Source organism: Cucurbita pepo, chromosome LG05 (genome assembly GCF_002806865.2).
Source record: "Cucurbita pepo subsp. pepo cultivar mu-cu-16 chromosome LG05, ASM280686v2, whole genome shotgun sequence".
In the NCBI taxonomy this organism is placed as follows: Eukaryota; Viridiplantae; Streptophyta; class Magnoliopsida; order Cucurbitales; family Cucurbitaceae; genus Cucurbita; species Cucurbita pepo.
The window spans coordinates 5,781,270-5,805,048 of NC_036642.1; the positions used below are offsets into that span (position 1 = coordinate 5,781,270).

General features: G+C 35.7%; 3 protein-coding genes and 1 long non-coding RNA gene across 6 annotated transcripts; all 4 read left to right on the plus strand.

The window, feature by feature from the left end:
- The first annotated feature begins 3,105 nt into the window (after positions 1 to 3,105).
- On the plus strand, positions 3,106 to 5,849 carry LOC111794479 (L-ascorbate peroxidase, cytosolic-like). Its single transcript, XM_023676513.1, has 10 exons — positions 3,106 to 3,193; positions 3,288 to 3,408; positions 3,491 to 3,665; positions 3,798 to 3,863; positions 4,328 to 4,376; positions 4,621 to 4,703; positions 4,787 to 4,866; positions 4,952 to 5,054; positions 5,502 to 5,560; positions 5,649 to 5,849. The coding sequence occupies exons 2-10, from the start codon at positions 3,290 to 3,292 to the stop codon at positions 5,662 to 5,664; spliced, it is 750 nt and encodes a 249-aa protein (XP_023532281.1). The 5' UTR covers positions 3,106 to 3,193; positions 3,288 to 3,289; the 3' UTR covers positions 5,665 to 5,849.
- Positions 5,850 to 6,789: 940 nt separating this feature from the next.
- LOC111794539 lies at positions 6,790 to 7,828 on the plus strand. The gene is made up of 2 exons (XR_002815112.1): positions 6,790 to 7,098; positions 7,317 to 7,828. It is a non-coding gene; the product is annotated as an uncharacterized LOC111794539 (long non-coding RNA).
- Positions 7,829 to 10,061: 2,233 nt separating this feature from the next.
- Positions 10,062 to 20,239, plus strand: LOC111794399 (phototropin-1-like). Its single transcript, XM_023676381.1, has 21 exons — positions 10,062 to 10,881; positions 11,381 to 11,563; positions 13,142 to 13,233; positions 13,641 to 13,944; positions 14,579 to 14,792; positions 14,951 to 15,021; positions 15,105 to 15,211; positions 15,283 to 15,332; positions 15,972 to 16,076; positions 16,208 to 16,267; positions 16,346 to 16,435; positions 17,312 to 17,388; positions 17,658 to 17,742; positions 17,858 to 17,938; positions 18,045 to 18,148; positions 18,612 to 18,768; positions 18,866 to 18,988; positions 19,194 to 19,245; positions 19,344 to 19,456; positions 19,725 to 19,865; positions 19,960 to 20,239. Exons 1-21 carry the CDS (start codon positions 10,169 to 10,171, stop codon positions 20,065 to 20,067), a joined length of 3,030 nt encoding a protein of 1,009 aa, XP_023532149.1. The 5' UTR covers positions 10,062 to 10,168; the 3' UTR covers positions 20,068 to 20,239.
- Positions 20,240 to 20,805: 566 nt separating this feature from the next.
- On the plus strand, positions 20,806 to 23,120 carry LOC111794461 (protein pxr-1-like). 3 transcript variants are annotated; one of them, XR_002815087.1, is made up of 2 exons: positions 20,806 to 22,054; positions 22,274 to 23,120. XR_002815087.1 is itself a non-coding variant. In XM_023676492.1 (1 exon), exon 1 carries the CDS (start codon positions 20,930 to 20,932, stop codon positions 21,932 to 21,934), a length of 1,005 nt encoding a protein of 334 aa, XP_023532260.1. In that variant the 5' UTR covers positions 20,806 to 20,929; the 3' UTR covers positions 21,935 to 22,227. The 3 variants fall into 3 exon arrangements, 1 of the variants encoding a protein (XP_023532260.1); XR_002815088.1 differs by having other exon boundaries at positions 22,279 to 23,119; XM_023676492.1 differs by lacking the exon at positions 22,274 to 23,120 and having other exon boundaries at positions 20,806 to 22,227.
- The last annotated feature ends 659 nt before the right edge of the window (positions 23,121 to 23,779 follow it).

A 23,779-nucleotide genomic window follows, 5' to 3' on the forward strand; every position in this document is an offset into this window, starting at 1 on the left:
TTTTTCTTTTATGCCTAATATATATAATATATTTAATATTAATATATGTCTTTTAAATTAAATATTTCTTTTCGTTTAAGAGAAAATGGACTACATTATTAAAATATATAAACGAAAATGATAATTTAAAGTTCNATCCAATGCCCACACTTCCATCAATAACCGCGAAATTTTTTTTACACAGATAAAATAAACCCCAAACACAATAGAAGGATGAAACCTTATGTCAATCGATTGTGCTAGAGCTAAAAGACAATTTTCAACGAAGAGCACACGAAAACTGTAAATACCAGAATTCTAGATCGAACAATTTTCAAAATAAAAACATAACCAAAAATTATCGAAGACACGGCAAGTACTCGCGAAGAACAAAAAAATTGAATCGAAGACCTAATTAAATTCATTAACATGCAACAAACCGAAAATCGAAACGCATATACATATCGATGTGAATCAAATAAGACAAGTCGCCGAAAATTAGATGAAAACCAAAAGAAATAGCTGTTGAAATTGCAGAATGAAACGATGAATAAAATTAGGGATCTTGAAGATTGAAAACACAAAAATAAAGATTGAACAAAAGAGAAAGATCAGATTGCAGAATTATGGCTTCAAATTAGAGCTAGCCGTCATACAGAGATCGATATTAGGCAGGCAATGACTCTGTGAGGTTGAGATCGTCCGAGAAGCGCACGATAACGAAGACGCAAAACAGAGAAGAACAATAGGATGACCGAGGGAGAGAGAAACTATTGTTTATGGATGGCTTTTTAGGCCGCTGTCTTCACTATTGCATTGCTGTCAAAATAATATTAATAATTTTATAATAACATCCCTCAATTTTGAAGTAATTACAAAAATGGCTCTGCGACTGTTCTTCCACAGCAACGGTCCATGCTTACTTTTTCCGTATATAGATAAATTGTTTGTTATATTGTTTTTTTTTTTTTCTCTCATTTTTTATTTTATTTTATGAAAAGTAAAAATAATAACAATTAAAAATAGAATTATATACCTTATTCACCCTTTCTTTTTTTAGGGAAAGTTTAAAATATTTAAATTTTTTTAATAAACATTTTTAGACTTTACTTTTAATTTAAAAAAGAAGCATCATTATTTTTTATTTATTAAATATTTGTTTTTAGCTTGACTTTTGACTTATTATTTAATTTTTTTATTTAACTATTAAAAAATAATATATAAATTTTTTTATTGTAATATAAAATACTTTGACTTCTATTTTTTAAAATGCATTTTTTTTTCTAAACATTAATAAATTATTTTTTATTATTATTTTTAAAAATATAATCATCATAGGCTATAAAAAGTCTACTGAATTTTATGTAAATTGAAAATAATTATTGAAAAACAAACTAAAATTTTATTAGAAACTTTGAGAAAAATAATTAAAAATATAAATCATAAATTTAATTCTTAAAATCAAAATTTAGTCTTTATTTCAAATGAAAATACAATTATAAAAAATATTAAACTAATACAAAATCTATCTTCTATATCAAATACTTCTATCACATTTTTATTTTTAATTAAATTAAAAAAAAAAACTAAATAATAAGCATGTGAAATAATAGTGTAATTATGGCCTAAAACTAAATTAATTATTTTAGAATATGGTAAACATTCCGTACATATTCAATTTAACATTAATCTCATAAACATAGGTTAATAGTATTAAATTATAATTCATTTATGGCCAATTTGGATATTTGAATTTTAGTCCAAACATATCCAAATAACTTACCAAATATTTAAAGTTAATGGTGAATCCCTTTCCTAATTTTATAGAAAATATATAAAATAGTATTAAAATTGTGATTTTAAAGATAAACATGGTAAAAAATAAATGATAGTGTATTTTTTTGTTTGACCATAATCAATTTATAGATAGAATTTTCATTGAATAATATAGTATGATATAATATAATATAACGAATATTTCAATATATATTTAACGAGTAAATCTTGCAAGTTTTAAATATATATTTTTACTTAATATGTCTAATTAAAATAATCAAATATATTTTTTTTCTTTTATGCCTAATATATATAATATATTTAATATTAATATATGTCTTTTAAATTAAATATTTCTTTTCGTTTAAGAGAAAATGGACTACATTATTAAAATATATAAACGAAAATGATAATTTAAAGTTCAATAATATATTAATTTATACATATATAATTTTTTATTTTTCATAGATAAAAATCAATTTATACCCCTAAATTTTAGTGAGTATAGTTCAAAATATCATTTTAATAATTATATAAATTTAAAATTTTAACTTTTACGACAATAATAATTTTATATTTGTGAATAATTATTACCAACTTAAATTATTAGACAAATTATTCATACACATTTCAACCACTCATCTAACTAAACACGATCTTATAAATAACTAAAGATTAATTTTTAAATAAAATAATTTAATTAAAAAAAAGTATATATATATATTTAATAAAAGATTTTATACACGTGTATCGAATTATTGAGACCTTTTTATAAATTATAAATTATAAGAAGTAATTTGATAAAAAAAAATGTAAAAAATAAAATTTAAAAATCTGACAATAGTTTTTTTTTAAAACTAAAAATAGGTTAGTAAAAAAAAAACTTTAGCGTCGGTTGATGAAGCAATGATTGAGTTTAGACAGGGTTGGAAGAAGGGCAGTTACGTAAAAGCACTTGAACATATGGGCCCAAGAATCAGCCCAAAATGGAATTTGGACCAAGTGGGTTGTTACATTAAGCCCACCGGGCCCAGAGAAGTATGCGGCAAAGAACCGGATCCATACACGAGGACACCGGATCCGCTCTCCCCACAACTCTCAACCGCCAGGGCATTTCGGTCATTTGACCTTTTATTATTGTTTCTAATATTTACTCGCGAGTACCGGCCAGTGCGGCCACATTGCATGACCGTACAGAGGGCATTCTAAATTCAATCGCAGCCATTCAATCCCAAAAGCCGAACAAGAGCCGCAGGATCGAAAAGGAAATCCAACGGCCAAAATTAAGCTACTAGATCCTTATAAATTATGTAATAGTTGCTCTTTAAATCATTCAGCTCTGTTTTCAACCTATCAAGTATCAATCCCGTGCCTGCTTCGTGCCTGCTTCGTGCCATTTCTGTGATCAGTGCTCGCTTGTTTGATTTTGTGCTTTAAGGTTGGCATTGGATTTTCATTTTTGATTTCGTTCGATTTCATCGATTTATCAATCAGTTTCTGCGAATTGATTTGTTTTGTTTGTAAAATCTCAGTGATGGGGAAGAGCTACCCGGCTGTTAGCGAGGAATACCAGAAGGCTGTAGTGAAGGCGAGGAGGAAGATTAGAGCTCTCGTTGCTGAGAAGCACTGCTCTCCTCTAATGCTTCGTCTCGCGTTGGTTTCTCTGTCCGATGATGATTGAATATGAATCGTTGATTGTCAATGGTGATGATTTACTGTGGCTTTGTGATTGCAGATGGCACTCTGCCGGAACGTATGATGCTAAGTCTAAGACGGGAGGTCCCTTCGGAACGATGAAGCACGCAGCGGAACTCGCACATGGTGCTAACAATGGCCTTGACATCGCTGTTAAGCTGTTGGAGCCGATTAAGGAACAGGTGCCGATCCTTTCATACGGTGACTTCTATCAGGTATAGCATTATTATTGTGATCGTTTATTTTCGCACATTTCGTGAAATATTAATGTGAAAAATTGAAATCGTAGTGTTGAATGTGAAACAGAGAGAAAATTAATGGTGTAATGTTTGTATCTTCTTATATAGCTCGCCGGGGTTGTTGCTGTTGAAATTACCGGTGGGCCCGAGGTTCCGTTTCATCCTGGCAGAGTGGTACGTTAAGCTTTAGCATACACGATATCCGTTTGTTTTGATTCTATTTGTCAGACTGTTTTAGTGCCTGCTGCCTGCTACCAGTGGATTCCTGATTATGCTATCATTATTTGGATCATGTTCGTGGTGTAATTAGTGTTTGAAGCTCTTTTGTGATGGTTTGCTAATCCGTCGATTTTCTATCCGCGAAAGATGAACGGATCGTCGAGAGATTTATTCAACGTTGCTTTGTTTTATTCATAGAAATTCTGATTGCCAAGCCTATTGATCTGTTTTTTTTTTCTTCAATAATCATCCATACAGCTCTATTGTTTGTTCAGTCTTTGAACTCTTTGGCAAGCTTTGTTTGTTATATGCTTTGCTTGTATTATTTGATTTGTCCGCAAGAATTCATTCATGTAGCACCGTTATCTCGTACTTCTCATTTGAATGCTGATTATTTCCTTGGCGTTTCCCGACATCAGGACAAGCCTGAGCCTCCGCCTGAAGGCCGCCTTCCCGATGCCGGAAAAGGTTAGTACATTCAGTAGCTTCAGAGATTTCTTCTAAAGTTTTACGCGGTATTAATTAATTCATTCTGTACTACAGATCATATTTATGATCACGACAGCAACATTCAAGAATTATATAGGATTCTTAGGATGAGGGATTATACCACTTAAAGAGTGCTAGAATTTTCCCATAATTTTGATGCTAAACCATTTATTGTAGCCCTACGCACAATGAACTAGGACCTAATCTAACCATTTTTTCTTAGGATGTGATCATCTAAGGCAAGTTTTCTACACAATGGGTCTAAGTGACCAGGACATCGTTGCTCTGTCTGGTGGTCACACACTGGTTTGTTCATTTCTGAATCTCTTTGATTGCGTCTTTAAAAACTGTTTTTATTGGCAGGGTCATGACTATGTTCTTATTTTCAGGGAAGAGCTCACAAGGATCGATCTGGGTTTGAAGGTCCTTGGACATCCAATCCTCTTGTCTTCGACAACGCATACTTTAAGTGAGTTTTGCTTTCCAACTGAAATCAATCTCGATAATATACAGATTCCATTGTGAATATTAGGCAATTTTGTTCATCATATCAGGGAGCTCGTATCTGGAGAGAAGCAAGGGCTTCTTCAGCTACCATCTGATAAGGCGCTTCTGACCGATTCCGTCTTCCGTCCTCTTGTTGAAAAATATGCTGCGGTATATCAATCTCTCACTTAACAATAATATCGATTACGTTTTGAAGATTAGTAATGATTAGTCCGTGCTTTGGTAATATGTTTGGTTGGAAGGGACTAACATGTTTTTGTTAGGAATGATCCTTAAGTAAGGAATACATTTCTATTGGTACGTGAGGTTTATTGGAGAAGCCAAAGTAAAGCTACGAGAGCTTATATTCAAAGTAGATAATATCGTATCATTGTAAAGAGTCTAGGAAATGATCATTAGTTTATAAAGAATATACATTAGAGGGGTTAGTTTATAAAGAGTCGTGACGTTTTGTTTAGGAAATGATCATAAGTTTATGTTCTTGAGGAAGCCATTATGAGAGCTTATGCTCTTGGAGAAGCCGAAGTAAAACCATGAGAGCTTATGCTTATACCATTATAGAGAGTCGTGATTTCTAACATGTTTTCCCTTCTTCAGGATGAGGATGCCTTTTTTAAAGATTATGCTGAAGCTCATCTGAAGCTCTCCGAGCTGGGGTAAGTTCAAATTGTAATTCGAATCAAACATATCTCCTTAGTGATGCTGGAAGTGGTTGTATGACCAGACATTTTGACGCCTTTGCAGATTTGCGGATGCTTAAATGCCCCATAAATTCAAACGCCAACCCACGGAAGCTTTTTTGCTTTTACCGATTTTAGATTTCTTGAATTTGTTGGCAATTTGGAGAGTTGCTTTATGTTGTTTAAGGATGTTTTTTTTGGCGGTAGCACAACGTAAGCTTGCGGTACTTTCCTTATGAAAAATAATACCACCAGCTCTTACTTATGCCTCCTCGTTTTTCCCAAACTTGCCCATTTTTCGAGAAGTTACTATTTTGCCAATCACGATGTTTATCCCTTACAAATTGTGGATTATCTAGTGCTTAAGTTAATGTCTAATACATTTATGAATTTTAAAAAATGTTAATATATTAATCACACAAATTCAATTATGCACAAATTTGTAAGTTTGATATTCATTAAAACTTAGAAATGTATTTAGGATTGAATTTCTTATTTAACTATTATCATGTGGCATATTATATACAAATGTCACAATTGAAAATGTAGATCCTAGTAATTTATCAGCATGTCCGACGGATTTCTTAAATGAAACAAGCATGGATCTAGCTTATTAATATGTTCTCTCGAAGCCCGTTTGAATCCTTTTGATTTAACTTGTTTTTAATTATTAGTGTTAGTTCGGTTATTAATATTTGAAATTTTGTAAACCCTTTAATAATTGTTGGATAAGTTTTTCCACAAATTCTCTCGAACATAGGAGGTGTCTAATTAACCCTCGGTAAACAAAAGCCTACATAGCAGTTCCAATGCTACGCCTTCAACCACTCGGCCATCTCTCCTACAGAATGATTATGGCCCAGAAACCGAGTTAATAAATAGGGAGTCATTCATACATATTCTTCTTTTCTTTACCGCTCTCCGTCTTAAGACACAGTATTCGGGATAGAAAGAAAACAATAATGGAAANTCAAAATTTATGAATCATAGAATAATTAGTCGATTCTTTTTGCTCTTTGGATGGATCATAATTCAATCAAAAAAATTCTAGAATTACCCCAATCCGTAAGATAACATTGTGAGTTTGAATTTCGATTATCACGTGCCCGGCACGCAGAATAAACATTCCCGCCGAAAATCACCGCTGGCGCTAAATGTAGCAATTCAAAATAGAGTATAAATACAAGAAGCAGCATAGAAAAAATGAACGGAGCCAATCACCAGAGGCACAGCCCCATTTGCAATTCCATCATAATTTCTCCAACTCCAAACCCTAGCAGAGATCTCTGAATTCATCCCGAGTCCGACCAACTATCGATCATTGCAGCATAATCTTCTTCATCCCAACGCAAGAGCCCCAAAGAATCCTCTCTCCGGGAAGAACATCAATGCACGATTCCAACTGCGATCTTCTTCAAACTTCCGATCCTCGCTCCTCCTTAAGGAAGCGAGATCATAACAAATTGGCGGAGAAGTGGATTCATTCGATTCATTTGATTCTGCTCCTTATCCAGGTAAATTTGTCGAAGAACTTCAAGAATCCGTTTCTGATCTCTTCTGTAATTTCTTCAATCGGATCGAATCGAATCTCTTGGCGATTTGTTTCTGGTTCTTGCAAATGTTATTTCACAGTTTCTTTTACTTAATTCTCCTTCTACGCTCTTCTCTTCCATTCTTCTTTTCCTTTATCGATTTGCTAACATTTCTGCTTATATCTTTTCTTCGAACGCAGTGAGTTCAGAGATCAAGGACGGAAGGAATTGGAGCCGTTCATTCAAGCGAGTTTCTGAAGGCGCCGAAGCACAACGACAATGTCGAACTTGCAGTCTTCGAATTCCGGCATGGTTCGAGTCCTCGGAATCTAACCACCAGCAGCGCTCGAGACCCACGGATACCGACTAAGGTCAATTGGGCCGATCCATTGAAATGTATTGGGCTACAAGAGCCAGGCCCATCCCAGCCCAGCCCAGCCCAGCCCAAAAAGTAAGTACCCATAATCCATTTGAGAGATTAGTAGTCTATTTTGTGATTTACACATGAGGCATGTGATTCCATCGCCCTTTCTTTCACTGTTTAGAAACCTTTACCTCAAACAACCAATGCCACGTCATCGCCGGGGACCAACATTAGCCCAAAATTAAATACACAACCAATTTTTTTTTATTAAAAAATATTTGAATCTAGGCTTGATGAAGAGGAACCTTAGGGTCAGTGTAGTAATCATAGCACACTTTAAAAAAAAAATAAAAAATAAAAAAAATAAGTTTAGGAGGCAGTAGGGCGTTTGATGTGACTTCCCATTACGGCCATCCCATCATCTCATTCAAGGCCGTGACACTGGATAAGCTAAAGGTAATTTCACGTGCCTGTGGGTCCTACCACATGTGGGGCTTCCTTCCACCTCCGACCAGTGGCATTTTAGGTATTACACTGCCCCAATTTTAATTTTGATTTATTGTAGAAATGGATAGAAATGGACAATCAAAATACAGGATTTCCAATCCTAGCAGGAAAGGGAGGAAACGGATTTATTTTTATTTAATTTTAATTCTGTATTTGAAGGCAAGAGGTTGGGAAATTACCATTTTCTCCTTATTTTGGTGTATTATAATGGTTGGTTTGATGGGAGGCTATGTTTTGTAAATTTCAGCATCTAAAATTGTTGTATTGTGTAAGTAATTGATGTGTAGTACTTTTTGTGGTCAATTATTGGCATTCCCTTATCAACAGATCATACTCTTCTTTAAATAATTACAAAAGTTTATGCTAATTTTTCTTTAAATAATTTTTCTCATTTCGAACTCAAATGGAATAGATTCTAAATGGCGTGAAGTGAATAATATGTGAGAGATTATTAGGACAACCAAGTGTCAATAATGAAGGAATTGAAGATAAAATATTGTAATTTTCATTTGATTCTTTAGATATTTATGGGTCATTTGTGGCTCCACATGGAATCCGACACCAAATCCTGTTTTTCTCATAGGGATGGGACAATGGTCCTCTTCCAAACCTCCAATTTTATTGTTTTGATCCTTATGTTACCCGGGTTTCTAAATGTTTCAACAATTTAGTTCGTCTGATTGTCCTTATGCCTAATAAATTTTGATTTGTTGGATAGTTTCGGGTCTTCCAATTGCACTCTTGTGGCAATGGGATAGTGATGGTGTAACACTTATTCTAACCCAATGAACAAATTAGCTGTGAGAAATTCAGATTTTATAGATAACGTCGGTGTATGCTTGAACCTCGAATCACGTTTGAGATAAATATTTTAGAACACGTAAGTAAAAATATTGAAAACAATGTTATAAGCTAAAAATGATTAGATAACAACAACGATCAGTGAAAACAATGTTACTTAAGTAGGAAGAACTAACGATTAGTCATATCTCGACACAACTGGAGACATAATTTTGGTGACTAATCATACAGCCTATATTGACACAACATGAAATAGTAAAAACTATGTAAGAGATGTTTGGAACGGGTATGTAGCCATAGACAACACGTCCTAGACAAATATGACCGTCACACATTCGAAAGGAGAAAAATTCCTAAAATGATGCAAAGAGGTGGTGGGGGGAGTCTCCAAAAAGAGAATCCGAGTGGGCCGGCAGCAGGGCAAGGTGATAGACAGGGCAAATGGGCGCTCAATGAACTGGTCGGCAGACCCAACGACTCACAGTCTCCCTATTTTTCACAACACCTTCATTAACCAAAAAATAAATAAAATTACAAACTTGGGTTTAAATTTTATTTGCCCGACAACCGCGAGAGCAAAAATTCTGAGCCACAGAGACATCGAGCTAGCTGGAATTAAAAAAAATGTTATTTCTTTTGTCTTTTTGTACGTTTTTCATTTCTGGATTTATTATATCTCTCTCTCTCTATATATATATATATTAATTATTATGTTTTAGACTTAGACTATTACCCATTAATTAAATCTAATTTATTTTTACAATACCACCCTCTAAAATATACGTGTCGGAAATCCAAACCAAAGTCACGAGAGCTTATGCTCAAAGTGGACAATGTCATACTGGAGTCGAGCCTCTCGCTTCGAGGAGAGGTGTTAGATAAAAGTCCCACATCGGCTAATTTAGGAAATAATCAATACTAGGTGCGAGACGTTATGGGGAAGTTCAAATCAAATGAGTGTTATTGCACAAAGTGGACAATATCATATCATTGTGGAGAGTTTGCAACGAATGAAATGACCTCACTACCCTCCAAAGCCATCAGATCAATAAGACGTCGTCATCTCGATTCATGAGTTGTTTACAATCACAATCACATTGACTCGAATGTAAATTTTGATTGGACCTAATGAAATTTTGATTTTTGATTTTTATTTTTTTAAATGTGTCTTTTGTAATTATCTTTACATTAAAAATTATATTTTAAAGAACTTATTTATTTATTTTATTTAAAAAGGTTTTTTTATTTTGGCTGACTTAGTTTAATTAATTAGTGTTTTTAGTGAAGTGGATAAAGTTCAGAAGTGCTTGAAAGTAAGGAAATTTATGATTATATATATAATTGTATATTTTGATATTGAGATGTTCATGCAGAGAGCTGATGGAGCCGTTGGAAAAACCGGTGCCGAAGTCGTCGCCTCTCGCGCCATTTCCTCGGGACTCAAGAGGATCGCTCGAGGTTTTTAATCCCTCCGCCACTTACACGTCGCGATCCATCAATTCCATTTCACGCCCGAACTCTACGTGGTCCAATTGGGTGGAGCCACGTAGCAGTGCGGAGTCTGACTCCACTAGACTCGCCGCCGTTCCGACGAGTAAGACCGGCGAGGATATCACGTCATGGATGGCCTTCAAGGATTCGAATGCTTCACCACAATCCAACTCGCCACAAGCTCAGAAGACTATCTCGGCGATTCTCAGCGACAAATCGCCGCCGAAATCAGCGGGCGAAGTAGACTCTGCCGCCTTACGTGCTGCCGAGTGGGGATTGGTACTGAAAACCGATACGGAAACTGGAAAACCGCAGGGCGTTGGAGTTCGAACTTCCGGCGGCGATGAACCGATTAACAAACTGGAGAATTCGAGAAGAACTTCGAATAACTCGGGGCGGAGTTCGGGCGACATGTCGGACGATGTGGGAAGAGAAAGAGGGTTTCCGAGAGTCTCTGAGGATTTGAAAGACGCTCTCTCGACATTTCAGCAAACATTTGTGGTTTCTGATGCTACGAAACCTGATTATCCGATTATGTACGCCAGTGCTGGATTCTTCAAGATGACTGGCTATACATCCAAGGAAGTAATCGGAAGAAATTGGTGAGTTTCTTCAAGCCATTTCCCCCAATTTTTTCTGTTTCAATTCTAATTTCAACTTTAAATGTTACAAAAATTCTACACGACATTATTTCAGAAACGATTTATATGGTTGAATTCATCCTTTTACGGAATTCTTAATAAGCTTCAATTTCAAATCGCAGAAGCAGCCAGCGAATTTCTATACGTTTATATTTGAATTCATCATTTATTAACAGTTTCGAGTTCTGAACTATCTTCAATTTCAAGTAGCAAACGGAAACATACTGATTGAGAAAGAAATTGACAGTTTGAGGAAGAGAAGTACTAAATTATTGAAGAGCTGTTCAAAATTCTGGCTAGAACTTGAACTTGGAGAATGAGATTTCATAAGAACAGCATATTTTCTTAGATAGTTCATATTACGTTTCTTATTGAAGAATCTGTTGGTGATAGAAACTCTTAAAAAACAAATCCCAGTTCGTTCTTGACCGTGGGGATTAAATTGGAGTGGCTTTTGCAGTCGATTTTTGCAGGGTGCAGATACAGACCCAGAAGATGTGGCCAAGATTCGAGAGGCTTTACAAGCTGGGACAAGTTACTGTGGGAGGTTGTTGAATTACAAGAAAGATGGGACCCCGTTTTGGAATTTGCTTACTATTTCACCTATCAAAGATGATGATGGCAAGGTTCTCAAATTTATTGGGTCAGTTCTTTATTTCTCTGTTTCTTTAGTGCTTTCAATTGGTCCCCTTGAAATTCTGCAGTTTTTTCTTCGTCTTTTCCTTTCAATTCACTGCATTTTCTTCCTGTCTAGTCTTTGATTTAGAGCTTTTCCTTGATGTCACGAATGAGTTTGTTCTGTGCTGATAATACTGGTCCAACTGCTAGTAAATTTAGATGCCTTTGAAGCCATAAACTCCAATTACTGTATTATTTTGTTAATTAAGACGAAAAGCAAATTTAGATGTCTTTAAAGTCTCATGAGAATAGTCGAGGTGCATACAAGTGTGCTTGAATAGTGACAGATGTCGTAAAAGAAAGCTTTCGAACATGTCGTACTATGTAGGTTGTAATATGTAGTATTTCGTTAATTAAGATGAACAACTAATTTAGATTTCTTTAAGTCTCGTTTGAATAGTTGAGGTGTATACAAGCTAGCTGTACTGACGAATATAGTAAAAGAAAGCTTTCGAAGTTATATAGGTCGTGTCGTGCCATGTAGGTTATGATATATAGTATTTTGTTAATTAAGACGAACATCAAATTTAGACATCTTTAAAGTCTCGTGAGAATAGTCGAGGTGCATACAAGCTGACTTGAATACTGACGGATATAGTAAAAGAAAGCTTTCGAAGTCATATAGGTCGTGTCATACCATGTAGGTTGTAATATGTAGTATTTCGTTAATTAAGACGAACGACAAATTTAGATATCTTTAAAGTCTCGTTTGAATAGTTGAGGTGCATACAAGCTGACTTGAATACCGATGGATATAGTAAAAGAAAGCTTTGGAAGTCATATAGGTCGTGTCGTACCCATGTAGATTGTGATATGTAGTGTTTTGTTAATTAAGACGAACAGCAAGTTTAGATGTCTTTACAGTCTCGTGAGAATAGTCGAGGTGCATACAAGATGGCTTGGATATCGTAAAAGAAAGCTTTCGAAGTGATATAGGTCGTGTCATACGCATGTAAGTTGTGATAGTAATGAAAACAGGAAGATGAAAATTGAGATGCTTTTGATGTCACATAGCTATCATTGGTAGGACGTGATGCAGATATGAAGTCACGGGAGTGTGTTTACGGAGAGGGAGAAATGAACTCAATTATGGGAAAATAATTCCAAAGCCTTGAATTAAGGAGGGGGCATTGTGGGTAAGATCTATGTCTGAGGAAGGGAAGATTATAGCATATGGGTATGCCAAATTCTAGAAGTTTTAATGAAAGAATATGATCTGTGCTACAACTTACAAAAACATATCACATGATGCCAACCATAAATTTCGACCAACTTTTCTTTTAATTGTCTTGCCCACTGGAGTGCTTGTCTTTGTCACTTTCCCTACTGATTCAATGGCTGATTGTGATAGAATGTGGGTCTTTGTTTCTCTGATGAAATCTTCACCCTCTGATCTTTGATGGACTGTGATTTATGATGGAAGAAGAATGTTGGTTAAGTGATTTTATGGTCGTTTTTAGCTCGAACCTCTTGGTCGAGCGTACGCTCACTTTCATGTCTAATAAGTTCTTAATCTAATAATTTTGAAGTCTGGATGTGACAGAATGCAAGTAGAGGTGAGCAAACACACAGAGGGATTCAAAGATAAGATGGTCCGTCCTAATGGCTTGCCAGAATCGTTGATTCGTTATGATGGTATTATTGCTTCTTTTTCGTTCTTTGTCGCATTCATGATTTCTTTTGGGACCCCACGATTTAAAAGCCTGGAGCCATCTAATTTAATTTGATGTTAGGTAGCCCATTGAGCAAATATGTCTGGAAGAGATAAATAAATGAACTTTTTATTAGAAGAAGATGAATTTTTACTGTTTGAATCTGAAACTTTTAAAACTTTTGTTTCTATCCCAATTAAGAGAGAAATTTAACCCACCATGGAAGCTTCCAACATCTGTTGATATTTTCCATGAACATGTAATATCCATTTGTCAGAAATATATTTGGCTGTTAAAAAAAAATTAATGTGTAAAATATGAATTTGGGTCGGATTGGTTGCTGTAAATTTTGGGTAATTTTGAGATACAATTTGGGTAATTTCATTGCAGCCCGTCAAAAGGATATGGCTACCAGTTCGGTAGCGGAGCTTGTGCAGGCGGTGAAAATGCCTGGGTCTGTGTCTGTAAGTGAATCTAGGCCACGGGCTCTAAGTGAATCTATGAACCGCCGGTCAGTAAGAAAATCCGGCGGCGGTGGCGGCGGAGATGAGGCATATAGACTTGAAGCTGCTATGGTTAGGCGGAAGTCAGAGAGTGCAGCAGCTTCAACTGGACGACGTAGAAGGTCGATGGAGCGTATCAATGAGCTGCCGGAGACCAAACCCAAAAAGTATAGCCGTCGTTCATTTATGGGGTACGATTTCTTTTTCTTTATTTTTTTAGGTAAATTATAATAATATATTATTATAATTACCCATTTTAATTTTTTTTTTTTTGTAAAGAACGAAGAATATTCAAATGATATCATACTCGATGGTGTGCCATCTAGGATGTTGGCCCCAGTGACGGGATGGTGTGCCATCTAAGATATTGGCCCCAACGAAGGAAGATAAACTTAGATTTTTACAAAATATTCTTGACTAAATTTGTTATATTCTTGACTAAATTTGTTATTTTTTTAATTAGATAAATTTAAATGAAATTAGTTATATAATATAGTTCTCTTCTTAGTAGAATTAATTGAAATATTGGATTATTTAAATTAATTTAATACAATAAAATAATTCTCATTTGTACGGATTCAGGTGAAAAGTGGAGTACAATTAATATATGAAGACAAATATAAAATAAATGAAAATTAAAAATATTAATTTATATAAAAAAGTAAAAACTAACTAATTTTATTTTTCTAACAGTTAAATTAAGAATCACAAATAAATAATGATAGGGGTGATTTAATATGTTATTTAAATTCTACATAATTTTCAGCTCTTTTTTTTTATGGACTAAATTCAAAGTTTCTCATATAATGTCTTCTTATTATTAAGGATTGTGAGGAAAAGTCAATCAAATACTGAAAGCTTCAACATTGAAAATTGTTCGGACGATGATAACGAGAGCGATGATGATGAGAGACCAGATAGCGTAGACGACAAAGTAAGACAAAAGGAAATGAGGAAGGGTATTGATTTAGCGACCACCCTCGAACGTATAGAGAAAAACTTCGTCATCACCGATCCGAGACTGCCCGACAATCCCATTGTAAGATTCTTACTTCTATTCTTACTGTAACAGCCCAATCCCAAGTCCAACCCCGCCTATCTGCCAGCGGTGGGGTTGGGCTGTTACACTTACCGTGTTGATTTTAAGTAACACATACGTAATGAAAGTAGGAGTTTAATGTTCATTATTCATTTCAGATATTTGCTTCTGATAGCTTCCTGGAGCTGACTGAGTACAGTAGAGAAGAAATCTTGGGAAGAAATTGCAGGCATGTTCAAGCTTCTTCCTCTTCCCAAAACCCTGCTTCCAAATTTTAGCTTACACTATCTGTTGCTATTCTGGATGTTGTAGGTTCCTGCAAGGTCCTGAAACCGATCGAGCAACTGTCAAGAAAATAAGAGATGCAATTGACAACCAAGCTGAAGTTACGGTGCAGCTTATTAACTACACCAAAACTGGTATGCTTGAATTCCTGTGATGTTTGTTTAAGTTATTTAGAACTTCTTTTTCTTATTTAATCTCAATTCAGGTAAGAAGTTTTGGAATCTGTTTCATCTACAACCTATGCGTGACCAGAAGGTACTTGTTTCTGAAGACATTAACTCGTTTAACTTTCGAGATCTCGTATTATATGGATGAGTGTGAGATTCCACATCGGTTGAGGAGGAGAACGAAGCATCGTTTATAAGGGTGTGGAAACCTCTCCCTAGCAGACGCGTTTTAAAAACCTTGAGAGGAAGCTCGAAAGGGAAAATCCAAAGAGGACAATATCTGTTAGAGGTGAGCTTGGGCCGTTACAAAATGGTATCAGAGCCAGACACCGGGCGATGTGCCAGCGAGGAGGCTAAGCCCCGAAAGGGTGGACGTGTGCCAGCAAGAACGCTAGGTCTCGAAGGGGTGGATTGGGGGGTCCCACATCGATTGAAGAATGGAACGAGTGCCAGCGAGGACGCTGGGCTCTGAAGGGGGTGGATTGTGAGATCCCATATCAGTTGGGGAGGAGAACGAAACATCCTTTATAAGGGTAGAAAACTTCTCACTAGTAGACACGTTTTAAAAACCTTGGGAAGCACGAAAGAGAAAGTTCAAAGATATAATATTTACTAGCAATGGGCTTGAACCTTTACTATCAGATTTTTTATTTTTTTTATTTTTATTTTTATGACTAACATGACTGTACTTTTGAGCTGAAAGAAAAGTACTTTCTTGTGCAACCAGGGAGAAGTCCAGTATTTTATTGGAGTACAACTTGACGGGAGTCAGCACGTCGAACCGCTAAGCAATTGCATATCGGAAACTACTGCAAAAGAGGGCGAAAAATTGGTCAGATGTTACTTTTGCACAAGAAAAATGCTAAAGAATGACATGTATTTCATTTAACCAAGAGTGTTGTTGGAAAGGTTCTTCTGCATTTCACGGTCTTGTGACTTGTTTATTGATTGTCCACTTGCCAGGTAAAAGAAACTGCTGAAAATATTGATACGGCGGCTAGAGAACTTCCCGATGCCAATTTGGTACGTGAAATCCATGTATACATCTCTTGAAACAATTTGAAGTTTCAGTTTCTGACAAGAAATCTCTGCAACCTACAGAGACCAGAAGATTTATGGGCAAATCATTCTAAAGTGGTCCAACCAAAACCTCACAGAAAGGATAGTGCTTCTTGGAAAGCTTTCCAGAAGGTAATGTTTAGTTTATTTTCACCTCTTTGCCTGAATTTGAATTTTTACCATTGGATCGTAAATAGTTCGAGCCATCTTGAAATTAGATGTTGAGAATTGTTAGGAGAGGAGTCCCACATCGGCTAATTAAGGAGTTGATCATGGGCTTATAAGCAAGGAATACTATCTCCACTGGTATGAGGCCTTTTGGGGAAACCAAAAGCAAAGTCATGAGAGCTTATGCTCAAAATGGATAATATCATATCATTGTGGAGAGTCGTAGTTTCTAACAAGGTATCAGAGTCATGCTCTTAACTTAACCATGTCAATAGAATCCTTAAATGTCGAGCAAAGAAGTTTTGAGTCTAGAAGGTGTAGTCAAAAGTGACTCAAGTGTCGGACAAATGGTGTACTTTGTTTGAGGGCTCCATAGAAGAAGTCGAGCCTTGATTAAGGGGAGGCTGTTCGAGGGCTCCATAGGCCTCAAGGGAGGTACGATGGTGTACTTTGTTCGAGGGGAGGATTGTTGGGAGAGGAGTCCCACGTTGGCTAATTAAGAAGTTGATCATGGGTTTATAAGTAAGGAATACTATCTTCATTCATAGGATGCCTTTTGGGAAACCAAAAGCATAGCCATGAGAGCTTATACTTAAAGTGAATAATATCATACCATTGTGGAGAGTCGTGGTTTCTAAGACCAGATTCTCACAAATAATTGTAACTCGGATGTAGTGTTTGTGGAATTACGTCTTCCCGTTCCTAGATTTACACACATTTTTAGGCAATATATGTACATATGCTTGTGATTTCTCTATGGGGCTCGTTGCATAATCTCTTCTTGAATTTTCGCTATTGTCATTTTCGTCGACTAATGTTAGTTATCCTCTTATGGTACAGATTTTAGACAGTGGAGAACAGATAGGACTGAAACATTTCAAGCCGGTTAAACCTTTGGGATCAGGTGATACTGGCAGGTATGTGTTGTTTCTATCACATTTTTATCATTCTTGTTGGTTTAGTATATATTTGTAAGATCCCACATTGGTTGAAGGGGGGAACGAAACATTTCTTATGAGGGTGTGAAAACCTCCCTAGTAGACGCGTTTTAAAACCACGAGGTTGACGGCGATACGTAACGGACTCAAACGGACAATATCTACTAACAGTGGGCTTAAGCTGTTACAATATTTATCAATAAGCGACCACAAGTCACTATTTCATTTGTTTATGTTGTCGGCTGCAGTGTGCATTTAGTAGAACTGTGTGGGACTGATCAGTATTTTGCCATGAAGGCAATGGACAAGGGTGTTATGCTTAACCGCAACAAGGTTTTGAAAAATCTCTCTTTTAATGCTTCATTTGATAAGCAAAGTATTTATAACTTCGGCTATGAATTTCTTCTACTTTGTCTTAGAAAAAACTCTGTTCTGTTTTGCTGTGCAGGTGCATAGAGCTTGCGCCGAGAGGGAAATACTCGACAAGTTGGATCATCCTTTTCTTCCTGCGTTATATGCTTCATTTCAGGTTAGAAAGTTACCGACATTTTCGACATTGTCGACAGCGGACAGAACACAACTTCTTTCAGCTGTTAAAACGACAGACTGTTGACTTATTCTTCTTTGTTTTTCAGACAAAAACACATGTTTGTCTTATAACTGATTACTGCCCTGGTGGAGAACTCTTTCTGCTTTTGGAGAGACAACCTACAAAGGTTTTGAAGGAAGATGCTGTAAGGTAAACTAAACCAAAGCTTGACCGTAATAATCCAAGCTCAAGCCCACTGCTAGCGGATATTGTCATCTTTGAACTTTCCTTTTTGGGCTTCCCTTCAAGATTTTTAAAACTTGTATGCTAGGAACAGGTTTCCACACTCTTATAAAAAATGCTTCGTTCTCCTCCCAAACCGATGTGGGATCTCACAATCCACCCCCTTCGAGGTTCAGTGTCCTCGTTGGTACTCGTTCCCCTCTCTAACCAATGTGGGATCTCACAATCCAACCTTTTTCGGTGCCTAGTGTCCTCGCTGGCACTTGTTCCTCTCTCCAATTGACGTGGGATCTAATCTTCGCTTATAAATACTACTTCCTTCTCTGTGTTTCTTTGCATTGTCTCAAGCCACACTTTGAACACAAAGATAAAAACGAAATGGTTATGAAACGGAGCCTTAGTAACGTGCGGTGAATGTGGATGGATGTAGGTTTTATGCTGCTGAAGTTCTCATTGCATTAGAGTATCTTCATTGTCAAGGGATAATTTACAGAGATCTGAAGCCTGAGAACGTTCTACTCCGGGGAGACGGACACGTGACGTTGACGGATTTTGACTTGTCATGTTTGACTGCTTCCAAACCTCAGGTTTCCAAAATACTTGTGATATAATTTAGGAACCATTTTTCATCATCAGTCATTTTGGCTATAGAACTTCTCTTGATGTGAATTCTGTCATCTGCAGCTTTTGTTTCCAACGATGAATGAGAAGAAAAAACAATCAAGATCTCAACAGGCTCCGATCTTTATGGCTGAACCTATGCGAGCATCGAACTCATTCGTCGGCACTGAAGAGTACATAGCACCGGTTTGTACTACTTGCAAATACTTTTCCATATCTAAAATAAGAAGATCAAACTACGACTCGAAATAACAAATATTTGAACTTTAAAATTTGTTCATTTTCACTATGTTAGAGCGTATGATTTGAACACGAGAATCTTTGTTCCTTTATACGTTGTGTGATCAGTAAAGTTCAACATCATTGTTATCGTCGAGGTCTAATTTTGTAGGAAATCATCACTGGGGCTGGCCATACTAGTGCAGTGGACTGGTGGGCTTTGGGTAATTTTCATGATGCTCTTATCTGATTGAAAATGTTTTGAGGATTATATTTTGATTTTGATTGCTTATATATGTTCTTGGATTGTTTAAAAATTTAGGTGTCCTCCTATATGAGATGCTCTATGGATACACACCCTTTAGGGGGAAGACGAGGCAAAAGACTTTTGCCAACGTTCTTCATAAGGACCTTAAATTTCCCAAAAGTATATCGGTAAAGACTTTTGATCCGAGCAAAATATTAGTAGATTTATAACAAGTTTCAAAGTCTTGATGTTCGATATTAGGAAACCACGAAACTCTATAATGATATGATATTGTGTACTTTGAATATAAGCTCTCATGACGTTACGTTTGGTTTCTCTGAAAGGTCTCATACCAATGCAGATAGTATTCCTTACTTTCCTTACTTATAAACGCATGATCTTTCTGATAGTATATACAAATCTATAATGTGAAAACTTTCAAACGTTGTGTTTCAGGCAAGTCTCAATGCAAAGCAATTAATCTTCAGGTTATTGCAAAGAGATCCCAAAACTCGATTGGGTTCTCAACAAGGGGCTAATGAAATCAAACGACATCCGTTCTTCCGAGGCATCAATTGGGCGCTCGTTCGTTGCATGGTAAACTACTACAAACTTAATCTCAAGAGAGCTTTATTTTCCACTCATGCTCATGAGAAGCTTCCATTTCCTAACATGTCGGGTTATATTTCAGAAACCTCCCGAGCTCGAAGCGCCTCTCTTCCCGACCACCGATGCCGAAAAAGAAGCTAATAAGGCATCAGATTTTGATGGAAAAGATGTTGAACTCAGTGTTTTCTGATAAGTTCCCTTTCTTTGTTTGATCGCTTTAGAATGTCAAATTCTTTTAGGCTTCATAGCTTTAAATATTGAAAGCTTCTTTAGTGTTTATTTAATCTCTACCCAATGTAATAAGAATATTGTAAGGTGGTGGTGATTGGCTAAATAATCTCTTAGCTCTGCTTTCTTTGTAACGTTTAATATATATATATATATATATATTTGTCGTCTTTTAAAAATATATATAGTCAAGAAAATTTAAGAAATATTTTAAAAAAATTATTTTTATTTTGAGAATTTATCTAAAAAATGAAGTGTTTTTGAGAAAATAGGTGTAATTTTTTTTTTGTCACGATTGTATAAAACACGAGAGAATTTAATGAAACTTAAGGATAATATTGTAATTTTTGAAAGAATGTCTGTATTTAAAACTATACCAAGGGAGTGCATACGAAATTGAGAAATATATTTAAATTAAAATGTTAAAATAAATATTTGATATATTTATTAAATGAGAAAAATATAATTATTATATTTGATATAATAAATATTAAAATAATTAATATATATTTATATCTTAAATAAAAATACATTTAACATTCAAAATAGTTAAATTTATATTAGAATCTTTTATGATATTTAAATATAACTTAAAAGATTTTTCAATTTTCTGCCCAATTCTTTCAAATTTAATTTTTTTTTTAAAAAATTAATTCATATATAAATTTAAAATTTCCAATATTTTACCTATTTTATATAAGTATTTATTTATTTATTTCCCTTTAAAACCCTAAAATTCGGCGGTGTGTTTTTTGGTTTCCCAACTTGACAAGGGGACTGATAAATTCTTCCTTAAACCCTAAAATCGTTAGTGTGAGAGGGCGATGAAGACGATCACCGGAAATGTGGTTTCTTCGAAGCCAATCTCCCTTTCCAAAGCGGCGTCCACTCTCTCCTCCTTTCTCTCCGTCGATAATGGCGCTTCGAAAGCGCTCTGTGCCTACCTGAGACGCGCCTCCACCTCCTTCAACGAGTTAAAGCAGCTTCATAAGGACCTCAAGTCTTCGCGGTCCGATCGGAATCCCCGACATCACGGATTCGAGGTTTCAAGTGGTTTAGAGGCGGCTGTAGATAGTTCACATCGGATTGAAAACGGTGAGAGAATCAAATCTTCTGTATCTGAGAGCAGAAGCGGGAAGAAGCGGCGGGAGAGTAGGGATCGGAATGAGAACGAGCAGGATGGGAAAACAGCAATGGCAAGCGGTGGGAATGGTGATTTTGAGGATGTAGTGGGTGAAGATGGAAAGAGAAGGAGCGACGAATTGAGGACTGAAATTGAAGAAAAACCTAGCCGAAGAGTCGAGGTCGATGTGAAATCCAGCGATAGAGATGAGAGCGTTGTAGGAATTGAGAAGAAAAAAAAGCACAAGAAAAAGAGCAAGGATGGAGAAGATGAACGTGATGCTGAAGTCGGGCAAAGTTACGGTAAATCGCAAACTAGTGCTAATAATGGCGAGACTGAAGCTTCTGAAGATTTCATTGAGAACAATGTAGGAAGGGGAAAAGATAGAAAGAAGCATAAGGACAAGAATAATTTGGGGGATGAAAAGAGGACAAAGAAGGACAATGATGATGAAACAGGTCTTGTGGAGCTGTCGACTAAGGATAAGAAGAAGAAGAAGAAGAAGAAGAAGAACAGAGAAGAAGATGATGACGATCTTCAAAATAACAGTGGTGGGGCTATAGAGAAAGAGAAAATGCCAGTTTCGGATAGCCAAGAACTGAAAAGGAAAGAAAGTAAGAAGAGGAAAAATGGAGACTTGGAAGAAGGGGTCGATGATGGTTCAGAGGAGCAGCAGGGTACAAAGAGAAGGAAAAGAAAGTCATGAGACAAGCAAGGATGAACTTGTAACTCATTATTTGTTAGGAGTTGATGAAGTCCCTGTATTGGAAGATTCCATGTGCTCACAGCTTATTGGAAAAAGTCTGTTTACTAATTGCTACCAATGGTAATAGTTTTGATGCTTCATATCATCGTTCTATTTTGATTGATTACTTATACCAATTTTATCTATCAATTTAGGAAGCTTATGAAAATTTGAGTTCACCCTTCTGGCCTTCGGTTGATTTTGTCATTGCTTTTCTCAGCTATTTGATTAATGAAAGCTTTCCATGTTCTTGATTGTTTTTCCATGTCTGTTGTGGGTACTAATGTTTTTGTTTCAAAGAGGAGCCCATTGATCTCCGATGTTTATTGCAAGAAGCAAGCAACAACTGCGTGGAAGGCAGCTGCTATATGCAAAGAAAACGTCGAAGCTACATGATTTGATGCATATTTATAGTATTGCATCAGGTAACTCTCAGCTGTTATGAAAATTGTTTTGAGTTAATGATAAAAGCTAATGTATTCCTATTCGATCAAGAGATGGATCAGCCTGCATTGCCCAAATGGTTTTGTGCTTGTATCTCATTATGAAACCTGTTGTTCTTTGAGTCATCTGTCGCCGACCAACAAGTATACCATGGAGTGTTTGCCCCTCCTTTATCTAGTGGTGCCCATCTGTAGCAAAGCTAACTAGACCTTTTACGGCCCAAGCCTTACCGCTAGTAGATATGTCTCTTTTGGGTTTCCCTTTCAGGCTTCCCTTCACGGTTTTAAAACGCGTTTATTAGGGAGTTTTTGGGTTTCAAAATAATTCAAAAACTGATAAACGGCGGTCCTTTTGTCAATAGGAATAGAACTGGAAGTTCACGTAGTCTAATTGGTTGTGTTCATAATCCATACTGGATGTGTTCATAATCCATACAGGATAGGACTCCTACCTTCCCAAGATTTAGGGGATTTGGGGTTGAAGTATGCAAGTTCTTTGCCTACTGTATCACCCTCGAGACTGATTGCGAACTTGAACGTTCGAATCCTGGGCTTTGATCGAAGAAACAGAAGTATCGCTCATAAATTTCAAACTTTCTCGAATGACTTCTCATTATTAGCAATCGGCTGTGGTTTGCGAGGCCGAAGAACAAATCGTCACTAGTGATGTGTTGCATCTTTTTTGGCTCTAATTACAGCTTCTATGAGTCTGTATAAGCCAACACTTCCTAATATAGTGTATTGATTACAAATATGTTAAAACATTTAACATTGATTGGGTTATTTAACACTTCAATATTTATCTTTTTTTTTTTTTTTATAAAAAGAAATTACAATCCTCTTATAAATGTTTTCATTGAAATTGTTTATTTTTAATAATTTATATTTGATAAAGATATTTCTATAAAAAGAAAACACTTTTAATCATTTAAAATTATTCTAGAATCATTACAAACATACTGTAAATTATAATTGTTTCCAACAGTAATTTAATTGAATATAAGTTAGAAATAAGCTTGTTTACAAAATCGAAAAATAAGGTTAATAATTGAATATTTTAGAGATTTAAAAAGCTGTCCAATAAATTATACCTTTCAAGGTCGTGGCTTGTTGGCTTTGCGGGGGCGAACATAGTGTTACTCCTGCAAGTCACAGGTTCGATCTGTAAAGGTGCCAAGAATCAACAAATTCCACAAATTATAATGACTGATTTATGTTGAGGTATTCTAAAATACCTTTTTGGAGATTGGTAAGATTTCAAACAAATAACTCGATTATTAATTTGTTTATAATCACCTGTAAAAAAAAAAAAAAAAAAAAAAAAAAAAAAAAAAAAAAAAAAAAAAAAAAAAAAAAAAAAAAA